The sequence below is a fragment of the Enoplosus armatus genome, chromosome 5 (genome assembly GCF_043641665.1).
Source record: "Enoplosus armatus isolate fEnoArm2 chromosome 5, fEnoArm2.hap1, whole genome shotgun sequence".
NCBI lineage: Eukaryota > Metazoa > Chordata > Actinopteri > Centrarchiformes > Enoplosidae > Enoplosus > Enoplosus armatus.
In genome coordinates, this window is record NC_092184.1 from 7,132,608 (window position 1) to 7,146,866 (window position 14,259).

General features: G+C 38.7%; 1 protein-coding gene across 1 annotated transcript in view; it reads left to right on the forward strand.

The window, feature by feature from the left end:
- The window catches only part of cntn5 (contactin 5), a 74,465-nt gene that overhangs the window by 2,447 nt on the left and 57,759 nt on the right, over positions 1-14,259 (forward strand). The window contains exon 4 of the mRNA XM_070905958.1: positions 10,725-10,931. Coding sequence (XP_070762059.1) covers positions 10,725-10,931 — 207 coding nt within the window. The remainder of the gene's footprint in view (positions 1-10,724; positions 10,932-14,259) is intronic.

The following is a 14,259-nucleotide window of genomic DNA, read 5'->3' on the forward strand; positions in this document are numbered from 1 at the left end:
AACTTATAGATTATAGTATTCTGTACAGCATATGTATTATTTTCTAAATGTATGCTAAATAGAAGACAGGCCTGTGGTTTTATTTGCATGAGCACTTGGAGGGTGGTTGTAGTCTAATCATAAGCATTTTAAATAGTTGTCTTTAAAGTGTAAATCTTAACTCCCTGTGGAGTTTGTGAAAGTGATTCAAGAAAGGTGTGGGGATATGCTGGAGAAATGGTGAGGCAATATCAAGTCACTACTTATTTGAAACATTGTCTGTGTAGCAATTTAAATCCAACTTTTTCTTCATCAAAAATTGTATTCTCAACAAAAACTTCTTCATGGAACTTTCTATGGTCTCAGAAACCATCACATTAAAACCATCAAACAAAGAAACAATATCACAACAACATCGTGCAGAGTGCTAAATATAATCCTCAAACCAGTAGCAAAGCTCTGGTCAGCTCTGGTCTGGCCAGCAATATACTGTACCTCACTGATAAAACAAGAAACTGCTTTATCGCACCTGCTCACAGTGTTGTATTCCAGCTCCACCTTGTTTTCTACTCATGGCATGTCTTGTCACCCCTACTCATCAGGCTCAATCAGTAGGTCAACATTCAACCTCAGATTTATACCCATTTAACAGGTCTTGCTGCTTCAGTGATACAGCAGAGGATATTGGCATAATTAAGTAAATTGCAGTAGTGACAATTCAACTTCTGGGTCCTGTGCGGTTCTTGAAGCAGATCAAGGCATGATGGAGCAAAATTAAATTCCTCAAGGGAAAATGAAAGACAACTCCATTATCTGGCTGTCACATACTGTGCTGCCACCCTCTCAGGGTTCCAAGCAGAAAGAAATAAAAGAAAAACTTTTCATTTTTTGATCAGCATTTTAGATTTTGAAAAAGATAAAAATGCTTTAGACCACATTAAGTGCAAAAATAATCAGTCAGTCCAAGTCTATCAGATTGAAGAATGACTCAGAATGAAACACAGTCAAAGACAATAAAAAGAAAATATTCAACTGCAGTGTAACCGTAAAGTGCAATGACTATTGAAAGCTTTTCAGACCAACACAAGCACTTAAGAGATCTCTCAAAAATGTCTCATCTGACGTGGGTGTCTATCTGCTTTATGTGAGATAGCGGCAAAGGCCGGGGCTGCTACAGTAGGTGCTGCTGTTACTGCAAACATGAACAGAGAAATGGGAAAACTCAATGTAAAATGAAAAATCAACAAACCTCCAAGTATACCAAGGTCTAATGTGGGACTGGACTGTATAGTATTCATGTTATGATTCGTATTTCATAACTGTATGTAATATTGATGTTTATATAGTTGGTAACATATGCAAATAGTTCAGTGTTGGTTCTAAACTCGCAGATAACAGCAAGTAAGCAACTCTATCCTGGCCCTATTTCTAACATACATAATAACCGTCTACTATTCATTTTATTATCATCAAAAACTAAATGCACTTTTTAGAGATACTCAAAGGCAACTTTAACTGTAGCATTCCTTCTGTAAGTAACTTTAAAAACAGTGTAGAAACACACAGAATAGATCAGTTTTTTTTAAGGAATCATTACATTAGAAAAGAGGCCTAGAAAAGCTGGAGGTGTTCTGTTTATCAAGACCTCAACTAGTTTATCAAGTTTATAAACAGGGACTTAGTGGCTTGGGCAGTTAATTTGTTTCAGTTGAGTCAATTTTGTCTATTGATTTTTGATCTCAGGACTTGGGTTCCATGGTATCTTGGATGCACATAGTTGACAGAATTTGCTCTGCTTGTTCATTATAGGTATCTCAACCCTCTGTTCCTACACTGACTCACTGTCTTGCTGCTTTGCAAAATATTTGTCTTTCAGAAACAAAATGGTAGGCTTTTTCTTAAAGGCCTTATAGGGCTTTACTGTGGGATAGATTTTTTCATTTTGTATGTGACCATGTCTACTTTTCTCTCAAAATTGCCATTTCAGCCATCAAAGGTAAAAATATCTAGATTTTCTGAAACAACAAGAATTAAAATATTAAAATATTCCAACAAACCTACAAGCTCATGAAGTCAGTACACTGTGTATCTGAGTGGCATTACAGTAAAGGAAATACTCTTTGGGTAGTGCTGTTCATGTTTTTACATTCAATCAAATATGATAATGTCAATTCTTAAACTGCAAGTCATTAACCTTTCAGCAATGATGATTACTAAAAAGGAATTTCCATTGGAGGAACATTAAATTACAGTCGCACTGTTTTCACATTAGCATACAGTATAAGCATGACCAATATTACCCACGTTCAGTCCAAGTACAGTAGACAAAATACAATTACAGCCGAGGTTTTAAGCACTCAGACTTGGATTAAGACTTTAACCACATGCACTTCCTCCTAGAGTTCACATACAGGTGAAGCTGCGTGATTGAGATTGTCTGGCCACTGTATGCAAGAGGGTTGTGAGTTTTTATTGAGCTAATTAATTTGTGGTCCTTAACATTTGGATTAAAGCAATTCCAGTGCAATATTTTCATTTTTATTTAATGGAAAATTGATAATATCTCCATACAGAGAAGTGCATTCTAATGTGGCCCACAGTGATGATGACAATATTTCCTGTAAATACTGCATTTTGTCTATTGATGCAATTCTGTTGTGCATTTCTTCCCCTATAAAGTCTTGTATTTTTGTTGAACAAGAGAGCCAGGAGATATAACACAGTGTTGACAAATTAAATTTTATGGGCATCACAAAAGAAGAGATGCACCATACATCTGTATTGTCAGATATTTACTGTATTTACTTTGTTCTTTGGTCTCGGGAGACATCTTCTGAGCTCACCCCAGTTTGGTTATTTTAGAGGGATGACTGTCAGTGGACCTTTGGCAGATCTCCTGAAGGAATCCATCATCCATCCACACATTAAGAGCTGAGCATTGCCTTATCATGAACTGTAATCAAATCTGTCAAATTAGTGTTTCACATTTTGTCTGCTGTGCTGATATTTTTGAGGGGGAGTTGTTCATTTTACCCAACAATTACTTCGCTAATGTTGGACCATAGGTAACAAAGAAAATCTATAAAAAGTAGTGCTTTTCCACTTTAGTCAAAACAGCACTGAGAGCTGAGTATGCTTTTAGCACTCACAACTGTCAGAAATGTGTCACATTTTAGTAAGAGTGCCGCACTTCAAACTGGTTTTCAATATTATCAGCAGCAGGGGCCATGAGCAGCCACTCCCAGGGGTGTGATGCGGTCTTTGTCTAATATGATACTTTTGACATGGTGGTTTGTGTAATGGATTGTTGACCTACTGTTCTTTTTGAATAATCTGAAAATGCTCACTTTGAAAACAATAGTTCCCATGTTTTATTTTATTTTCTTCTGCGCCTGTCTCCACTGCCCAGTCTTCTTTCATCCCATAGATATTTAAATCATGCAGAAGCAGAGAGGGCAACACTATTAGATTTTTCTCATGTTTAAAACTGGGCTAGGCAGGTATGATGTCTGGGGCAATTTTTTCTTCCCCTCTGATTGAAATCCAATGTTGCTTGGAGTGTTAAGTGTGGAATGGTAATTCAACTGTTCCTCAGCTAACTCTGAGGTATCTCAATATTAAAAGTGGGTTGCAGGGAATATAGATGTGTAGTGCTGTTTAAGTGATGCATGAAGTCATTTTCATCAAGGGCAAAAGAGTCATGCGGCAGAAATATGGTTGCGTATGGGGAAATGGGTGAGTATTTGCATGCACTACACAGAGCTGGACCATGCAATGAATATATTGCTGTGATTGTATACCTTGGAAAATAAACATTAAAATACGGAGCTTTGTTAAAAGTCACTCCCAAGCCACAGAGGTTAACTGCAATTCCCAATGTCCCAACATCCCACTAACCCAAATAACATAGTGAGTGCCTAAAACAATAATGAGTCATTGCAATTATGCATGTTATTAACTTTGTACATACAAATGCCCAAACTTTGGGATCTATTTTTGGTTCCACCATCAGGGACTGATGGACTCTCTTCAAATGGCAGGACAACCTGAGTTGTAACAGCCTCTCTTACACTCACAACTTTCAGCTCAGGAAATGAAAAAATAAAAGTTATAGTTGATTTCTGTAAGCATGAGAAGTTGGGCACAGCTTTCAGGTCTTGGCAGTCAAGCTTCTTTGGTGTGTACAGTGATCAACACTATAATCAGTACCCGGGGATTTTGAATTTGGCACTTCAGAGTACACAAGTACATACAATGAGCCTGTGTGCTGACGCCAAAGTTTGTGAAAAAGAGACTTGTGCCACATAGCCTGAAGCCAATTAGAAAAGTTTGTTGTCATTTGCTTTGTGTTTTAGGTACAGAAAACAAGTATGACATCTGATATTGTGTCATGCTGCTGTAAAATTATGTGGTACCTCCAATATGGGCATTAAATAAAAAAAAAGAATATTTGTAACAGAGCATGCTGGATAGAGTATGACAACATAATACCATACATCATACCAGTGTGGTTTCATCATTACTCTGGCAAGGTTGAAGCAACTCATACAATCTCCATAGTACATCAAGGATCAGGAAAAAAGACAGGGTTTTAGTGAGTAGTCCGCTGTGATAGGAGGTGAGGTGAGGTTGCATATGATGTATGGATTGTTCTATCTGTAATGATATTCAGCTGAATAAATGGTCTCAAGCATAATCAGCTTCAGTCAATATAATCTTCCTGTGAAGGTCTTCATTAATCTTACAGGCTATGGCTAATCATGTCCGTCTACTTGAGCCCCCATGAGCGTCTCACCTACTTACTGTATGTTATTCTTAATTAATTTTTCACACCACAGTCCAGAGGCTGCAGACAAACCCAAGACGTACACATTGTCTCTTGTGCTGTGCCAACCCAATGACCTAATACAAGTAGATGAGTTTCTCACTGTTTCCCCAGGTCTCCCCTCTGTTCGCTTAAAACATGTCATCTTCCTTTAGCCTCACCTGTTTGTTTGCATGTCAAGTCCCTTGTCTCAAAGCCATGTAAGTCTCCTCAGTTGGTCATACTGCATGATAACTTAATTTAATGCTGAATTTATATTGTATATGAAAAGGTGATCTCCATTACAGTAAACCTAACAGTCTAAGATATGTATGACAAAAAGGACAAGGTAACAGGAACGTTTGGCTTTTTGTTCTTTGTTCAAGTATAACATGGCTATTGTCTCCTGATGTTATCATGAAGGTGGTGTTAAGACCTGAAACGATCACCGATGGCCCTGCTCTTGAGCTCCCTGAAATGCAGCAGGTGCGGCCCTTTCAACAACAATGAGTGTTTCTGATTTCGCACCCTCTGAAAGATAGGGATCAGTGGGATCTGCAAAGGTCATTGCTTTTATCAGATGAAGGTGACAGCTGACAAGAGCAAGTGCCTGTCTGCTTTAGTAGTCAAACAAACAAAAGATACTTTTTTAGTATGCTGCATTTATCAGGATTTAGCCCCAGTCTGGAATGTTATTTTGCTGGGAAGTAAAAGGGAATTGGACCTGAACTTGCACCTGACAGAGTAGTATGCAAAATGTATAGGCTCTTATTGACAGACTATCCCCGTAAATCTTATGTCACACAGAGGGGAACAGGCCATTGCCATTTAAAATTATTTATTTTTCTTCAAGATTCCTTCAAGAATTTAATTGACGCCTTTTGACAAAACCGTACGCATGCAACTTATTCAGTCATTTATTTTCTCTGCTAATTTATGAGTAAACATCAGAAATACTGTTCAATATTATGCAGTACAATTAAGCAGCACCACAAAAATACAGCCTTCAAAATGCTAATTGAGTCAAATCAACACCTCTCTGACAGTGAGGCAGCATAACTGGAGATGTCAACCTAACCACAAAGCCGTGTTCATATTAAACATTATAGCTTGGCTCAAGCACTTTTCTTACTTTGCTAAAATCCTGTGCTCTCTACAACTGAGTTTGTCACATATGTACATTGATAAACATCCCTGTGGAATTCTTTGACTTTGGTCCGGTCTGAATCTGCCACAAGAGGTTGTTTTAACGCTGTAGGGAAAAGTGCTTTAATCCCAGTGTGTTATTGCCAGTTTTTTGTGTGATCCACTACTGTTTTTGTCCAATTCACTTCTCTTTGTCCAGTATTGCTTAGGGCTGGGAATGTCCAGGTATCTAACAATTTTATTTCGGGTGATTTTTGCTGCTATGATTCAATTACAAAACGATTCATGATGTGCCTTGATACATGTCAGTGTTAGGTTTCCATTTGTTACTGTATAACCACATTCACCCTAACATCATTGTTATCAATCGTGAATCAAGTCTGATGAATTTACCATTATCGTTTATTACCAAGACAGAAGTAAGCCAACTGGCATTGAGACGATATGGATATAAGAAAAACAAAGACTTTTTGTCCTGACAGTATTTTGAACCTCAACTACGTGAAGTCAGTGCAGCTGTCATCTTTTAACAGTATCAACAAGCTCATTCCTTGTTGCTGCTTTTCTCAACCACACTGCAACTGTCACAGCACAGCAGAATTGTGATGTTTCTAAAAATAGTAATTTTCCTAGCTCAATTTTCATAAATGATATGGGAGGGACAAAACTGAATCGCCTAAGAGGTACGAAAGTGTGAAAGACCATACAGTGGATCAGCATCATAATGCTCAGGAAGTCTTTACACAGCCAAAACATTGCAAAAAACAAATAAAATAATTAAAACTGTGACAATAGCAGTTCCAATGTAAAAAGTACATGCCGACAAATAAATAAAACATAACCAAAAGGAGAACAATACAATAAAGACTGGTAAATATTTTTTGGTAGTTGCTGGTAAATAATGCTATTTCAAAACATGGCTTTTGAGATATGTCATAAAATCACTGGGTACTGGTGCATTTTTCTGAGACTATTTAGATGTTAGGAAACCAATTACTCAGCAAAACCATTATTCAGCATCTTTACATTTGAGATAATTGGTATGGCACGTTAAACATATGTTAGACATCACAAAATGTGCTAATATATCTACATTTTATGACTGAAGTGGCATTCACTCAACAAGGTTAAAATGAAGAAATAGTGTTAGTTACATTTTGTATTACTACCTTAAGTCAATAAGGTTTTTAACTTTTCCAGCTGTCAAAGGAAATAGTTAAAGGCGCTGCATTGTTTAGCTAACCACGGGCATGAGCAGTGGGAATGTGGTTTACACTACCACTACTACCAACCAACTACTTTTCTTATCAATTTTCAAACTCACAATACCATTAATTTCAAAAAGGAGTTCTATATCCTGCTTCTCCCCATAATATGTAATACAGTAATTGCTCGCTCTCTATTTGTAGATAGCAATATTTTTGTAGATGACATGTCCCCAAGGGCAGATAATTATTTCTCCGTTTTGTTCAGTTCTTTTATAGTACTTTATCATGTAGTACAAAACACTAACACCCCCTTTGCAGAACTGTGATTAGACTCTTGCTGAGCTTCAAGCTTCTAGTCTTTTGCTTTTTTCTTTTAGCATTATATCCGAACAGAAATGGTTCCATATCATCAGTAATTTCAGCTATTTGTTTTAGCTGTATTGCACATAAATGCAAAATATGTATTGATGACCAGCTGTCATGGGGGAACTAATTGTGTGTGTAATCTTGAGTTGTTACATTTATAGTATCATAAAAGACCAGACATTTGCACATTACCCTACATAAAGTGGATAGAATTCCTCAAAAGTAAGTACTAGAAGAATTTGGTGACAGCAATGACTAGTGACAGCCTCAACTGTAGTTTACATTTCAGAGAGGATGTTATTCTAAACCTCCATGGACTCTTTTACTTAAAATACTTAAAAGGAAGCTGTTTCTCTCCTCACCCTTTTATTCAATTTGAGACTTTGATGACAGTGATTTCCAGAATATATATAGAATAGTAACTGTGCTACATTGTAAGAAGAGCATTTTTTCACCTGAGGCATCGTCAGTGCCTTAATATGGTACCTCTAATGGCCACTGTATGCTAGATGCTCCAGAAAAAGACTGACTGTAGGGAAGCCAAAGGGGAAAGACTCTTAGGATTGTTCTAGAAATAGAGAATAAAAAGGTTTCTTATAAGAAGTTAGGGTCTTTTAGTTAATTTCACTTCTTTTTAACAGATGTCTTGGTGGTGATTTGGAACAGTATTGTTCCATTAAATGGATATTAAGAGGAATAGATATAGACTGACTGAGGCTTCAAAGCTCCAAATCTGCACCTTGTTGCCTAAATGTGGATTTTTCTTCAGAAATCCATTACATCACAGATACTTTGCCCATGTTATTCAACAGTACATGTATTTTCTGCAGACTGTAGGAAATGCACTCCAAGTTTTTCACCTATTTCACTCAGATCTGTCTCTGAATAGTGACATCTCCTTATCTGTCTCTGCTTTTTTCTTTGTTTTTGTTCAGCAAGATTTCTGCCTTGTAGAACACTGGTTTGTTTCAAATGCATCCTCATACAGACACATGGGAAACTGAGCTCATCAGTTTTATAGAGGAGGAGCATAGTACAGAGAATATTACTATAGATTACAGAGGTTACAACATAGTACTGCAATGGCTCAGTATTACCAGGCTTGGAACCTGTTGCGAGAACTTCGAAGAAGTGGACCAGTGAAGCTGCAGAGGACCTGAAGGCGTGTTTGGACTGTACTGACTGGGATGTTTTCAGGACTGCTACCAACAGTCCGGATGAGTACACAGAGGCTGTGACTTCATATATCAGCTTCTGTGAGGACTGCTGCGTACCAACTCGGACCAGGGTGAGTTATAAGAATGACAAACCCTGGTTCACAGCAAGACTGCGACAGCTGAGGTTGGAAAAGGAAGAAGCGTTTAAGAGTGGCAACAGAGCGGAGTTTAAGGAAGCCAAGTACAAGTTTAGCAAGGCTGTGAGGGAAGCTAAATGACTGTACTCAGAGAGACTACAAGACCAGTTCTCCTCCAACGACTCTGCTTCTGTGTGGAGGGGGCTCAGGCAGATCACCAACTACAAGCCAAGAGCCCCCAACTCTGCTAACGACCGACTCCTCACCAACAGCCTCAACAACTTCTACTGTCGCTTTGAAAGACAATGGGACAGTCCTGACACCACCCCCCACACCATCACCCACCAGCTCCAGCCTAACAGCCCCAACCCCCTCATCACACCTGGGGCTGAACTCTCACACCTTTTACCACCACAGCTGCCCCCCACAGTGCCCTCCCCCCCCTCCTCCAGCATCGACACCTCTGTCTGTCCTTGAAAGAGATGTCAATAGGCTCTTCATGAGACAAAACCCCCGGAAAGCTCACAGATTTCCTGTCTGACAGGAAGCAGCACGTGAAGCATTCCTGATTCTGATTCTGATTCTGGAAAGCATGACTCAGAGATCAGGCAGGTTAAGTTAAAAGTTCAGTTTTACTCGAGGTCAGAAATAGGCAAAAGTCAACACCAGACAGGCAAGGAAGGTAAGGCAAACTCATCCAGAAGCCCAAAAAGCAGGCAGGGGTTAATTCAGAATCAGAATCAGAATCAGAAACTGTTTATTGCCAAGTAACATACATTACAAGGAATTTGCTGTGGTCTGAAGGTGCTATTGTTTTGATAACAAATAAGTAGAATATAAAAGCTAAAATAACAATAAGAATAAAAATAAAAATAAGATAAGATAAATAACAACAGTGCAGTGACCAGAATAAAGTAAAGTGTCCAGATAAAGTGTCCAGTAGGGGGTGAGTGCGTTAATGTAACGCAGTGGGGACAGGGGTGATGTACGTTAATATAACGTATAGCTTGTGGTAGTGTTCGGGGGGGTGTCAGTGAGAGTTTGTCAGGTTGACTGCAGAGGGGAAGAAACTGTTTTTGTGGCGGGAGGTTTTGGTCCTGATGGACCGCAGCCTCCTGCCAGAGGGGAGGGGGTCGAACAGATGGTGTCTGGGGTGGGAGGGGTCGGCAGCGATCTTCCTGGCTCTCCTCAGGGTCCTGGAGGAGTACAGGTCCTGAAGAGATGGGAGGTTGCAGCCGATCACCCTCTCTGCAGAGCGGATGATACGCTGCAGTCTGCGTCTGTCCTTGGTGGAGGCAGCAGCGTACCAGACGGTGATGGAGGAGGTGAGGATGGACTCTATGATGGCAGTGTAGAAGTGAACCAGCATTTTTTGTGGCAGGTTAAACTTCCTCAGCTGCCTCAGGAAGTACATCCTCTGTTGGGCTTTCTTGATGAGGGAGCTGATGTTCAGCTCCCACCGGAGGTCCTGGCTGATGATGGAGCCCAGGAAACGGAAGGACTCCACAGTGTCCACTGGACAGAGATGATGGCTGGAGCGCTAAGTTGAAAGCACATAAGACAATCTGATGGTGAATGAATGGGAATTGTTCACTATATATACTGCAAGGCTAATGATGAAGTGGGAATGGGTGTGCAAGTGGGCTGGGGATGTCAGGTGATGGGAAATGGCAGGAACACAGGGGTTACTGCAGGGCAGAAGGGAGTCACATGATCTGAGATGACAGGAGAGGTAGTATATGGCAAACCATAAAGTTAGCACTTCAGTTAGCATAATTCTTTCTCTCCGTTTGGACATTGATTTAAGATACTAAATATTTACCTAGAGCACCATTCTTTGGGCCAAATCTTAGTAGAAGACCAATGTTACTGGAAGTCATGACAATATATGACGTAACACCTCCCTGTGTTTCACCTTTTTTTCCAGACTTCGCAAGAGCTGTTGCAGCACGGCCTATATCATATGCAGCAGTATTACGAATGAAACCAGACAGCTCGTCAGTGCTCAACTCACGCAGCAGACCTCGACAACACCACAGTGGTGGACTGGTGACTCCTGACTGGCCTGCTTTCTCTAGTCACCCCCTGTCAGCCCTGAGTCTGCTCAGCTCTCAGGAGGACTACAGGAGTGAAGGTAAAACTAATGGTGCAGTCAAACCTACAGTTTGTTTGCTCTTGTCTGAACCAAAATGGAAAAGTTTTGCTTTTGGTTTGTTAAAATTCACACTTAAAAACAGAATATACATGAAAGTCAAATAACCTCACAAATAGCTCATTAATAGTACAATTTGGAAACTTGCCTTCCTGCATAGATTTAATTCACAGGTTTTGCAAAGGATAATGAACACTTGTGTACATTTTGGCATAATTTACCCGCTGTGGTGTTCATTAGTTAAGAAATCAGCTGAATATGATTATGTGAGTAGTTTGCCTTCAGTTTATTTTGTTAGGAGTTATTGCTAGCCATCAAATGTTAGCATCCACCTCTTTCTGCCAAGAGAGCTTTGCATTTTTGTGTCATTTGTAGTTATTAGTCCGAGATTACTTTCTCAGTTCTGACCAACTGCCTTGTAGTTACATCATGCAGGACTGAGACTTGGATTTTCAGGTAGATTGTGGGAGGCGCCTCATGAGTTCAGATGACATTGTTCTCACCTGTCGAAATGAACCAAACTAAAAACGTGGACACTCTAGAGTTTGAAAAAACATCTCCAAACATGATTGGTGTGAATGCCCTCTGCTATCTCTGCACTCTGCCAACAGTCTGCTATCTCTGGTCTCACTTTATGTGTGCAGGCTTCCTGCCTGTTTAGATTTGGCCTGGAAATGAATCTCACATATCCATCATCACTGTGCATGGTCTGCAGTGACCAGGGTCATGCCCTTTGTGAAATTGAAGTGGGATCATGGCAATATCCAGCTCTCTGTGTTCCTGTCACTATGGAAGCTATAGATATGATGGATATCTGTGTCAGAAGGGAAGATTTAATGCCCTGGACATAGCATGGGAACACGCTGTCATAAATCTACATGGGTCACTTGCTTACGTCCTGACTTACAGTATGAATAATTTTAGAGGAATAATGACACATTGATGTTTTAATACATGATTAATCACATCATGCTTATTGCGTCTTGAGTGCTTAATTAATGGAATTCTGAAGTAGCTGCTGAATTGGCAAAAATGATCTTTGCACACTTTGGGAGTAATGAGTTAGTCACATGAAAAGCAGCAGGCTGGAAATAGGAATAACAATAAACTCTTTTCTTCTTTGTGGTTTTTCTTTTTGCCTTTTTTCTGTTTCAGTCTTTCCCTATTTCTTTCTTTGTGCCTCTTCCTCTCTTTCTGTCTTTTTTTTTAAACTTTCTGACAGCATTATCACCATGTAGCCATAAAATGACTTATATCTCTATAACCAAGGTGAGAGTAATGCCTCTCCATTGTCAGTGGTGACAAGAGCATTATAACATTGCACTGGATTGATGTTCAGTGGATGAAATGGATGCCAAAAAGTAGTGCACCTTAAAGGGATATTGCTTTTTTGGCTCTGTGACTGACAGATGGCCATGGCACTTGAAGTTGAGTGATTTAAACAACTTCTATGCACGTGTATGTGTGTGTATTTTATACACACACACAAAGACCATATGTGCTTAAGCACTGAAACCTGGCTTTTTCATCCAACTCTTTGATGTTTTCAAATGATCACAAAATGTATTGTAGGTGGACACAGCTCCAGTAATTTAGCAATAATTAACGAACTAGGTGTCCTAAAAATGTATCTATTATTTATTTACGAGTTGGGACATGTCCCAATGCATCATCATGCTTATAGCACAGTAACTTACCAATGGAAATAAGATGTCAATTTTTAACTAGCTTGATGTCAGTCTAATCCATGGCATCTTATCCAGGCATCTGAAGCAAAAAGCATAGCTTTTTCTATGGCTCTCTATGGTATACTATATATACAGTGCTTAACAAATTTATTAGACTACCTGTCATAAAAATGAGAAAACACAAATATTTTAGAAATCTGTCAAACAGTTGTTTCAAACTAAAAATTGTATTGTTATTTATTAGGCAAATAACAAACTGGAACAACTAAATAGCCCTTATTCACATATATTAACCAAAAATCTTAATATTTTGTATGACCTCCTTTGGCCCTGATAACAGCTTGCATTCTTGCAACCACAAAACAAATTTTTCTGTTCAGGAATGCAAGTAAATAACTGTAATTTGGCATCTCAATCAAAAAATAATAATGTGCTTTACTATTTTTTCCTGCTTTTTTGTAAAACAGTAAATTTGAGAATTCATACATAACAACAATAATTATATATTAGCATTAAAGATATCATTTTGATTAAAGCTTGCACATACTGGTGGATTAACCATTACAGAAACATAAAATATTTTGGTAATCAGCAATACTGTTAATTTAGGGCAACGGTGGCAAACACCTTACACTGGGTGGTGGTCTAATAAATTTGTTAAGCACTGTATATTATTTATGGATTTAGATCATGTTCAACTGTAAACCAGAACTACAGTGCAATCAGGAAGGACAATGACATTATTTTTGTTGTTTTGGCTTTATGCTCCAGCACATTGGACTCAAAATGAAACAATAACTTTGAGGTTAAAGTGCCAACTTTCAGCTTTAATTTGAGGGTGTTTAAACTCTACATCCACATCAGATGGGCTGGCTTCATCCCCCAATTTTAGGGGACAGAAATCATTTGGAAAATTTAACCTAAAGTGGAAGTCATGATATTTAATAATATCTAATTATTTGCAGTTAAGGTCAAAGTCTATGACCCACAGACATTAACAGACACTTTATCTTGATCACTGAGTAGTGATGCTCTGCTGGGCCTTGATTGCATCTTCACTTGTTTCTCATTTAAACCGAAACTCGGCACCAGAATCCTTGTTTCATTTGAAATAGAAATCATTTTATCATACATTATTGCCCACTCCACAAGCTAAACGGGGGCAGGTCGAGTGTGGATGGATAGACAGAGAGCTGTGTAAAGAAACTGGCACTAGTGACACTTCAAGTACTGAATTGCTTTGCTTTATATGCTCAACAAGGTTTGCAACTTAGTATTGATTCATTTTGCGCCACTGATTAGCCCCACTATTTCAAAAGCTTTTTATTTCCCTGTAGAGCAGTAAATTGCTGACAAAGGGCTGGTGAGATTATACATACCCTGAGGACAATCAAAAACATGATTCTTTTTGTGTCATCAGATCATTCATAAATAGTGAGACTTACTCAAGACAGGTGACTTACATTGTTGTATTTGTATTTATTGTATTTATTTACTAGATCAAATATAATGCCACCCAAATCTAAATGCTCAATATAATGACCAAACAACATGAATATCAATATATTGTATGAAATTCAGCTGCCGTATTGTGCTGTCACATGTAAACTTAAAGAGTACAT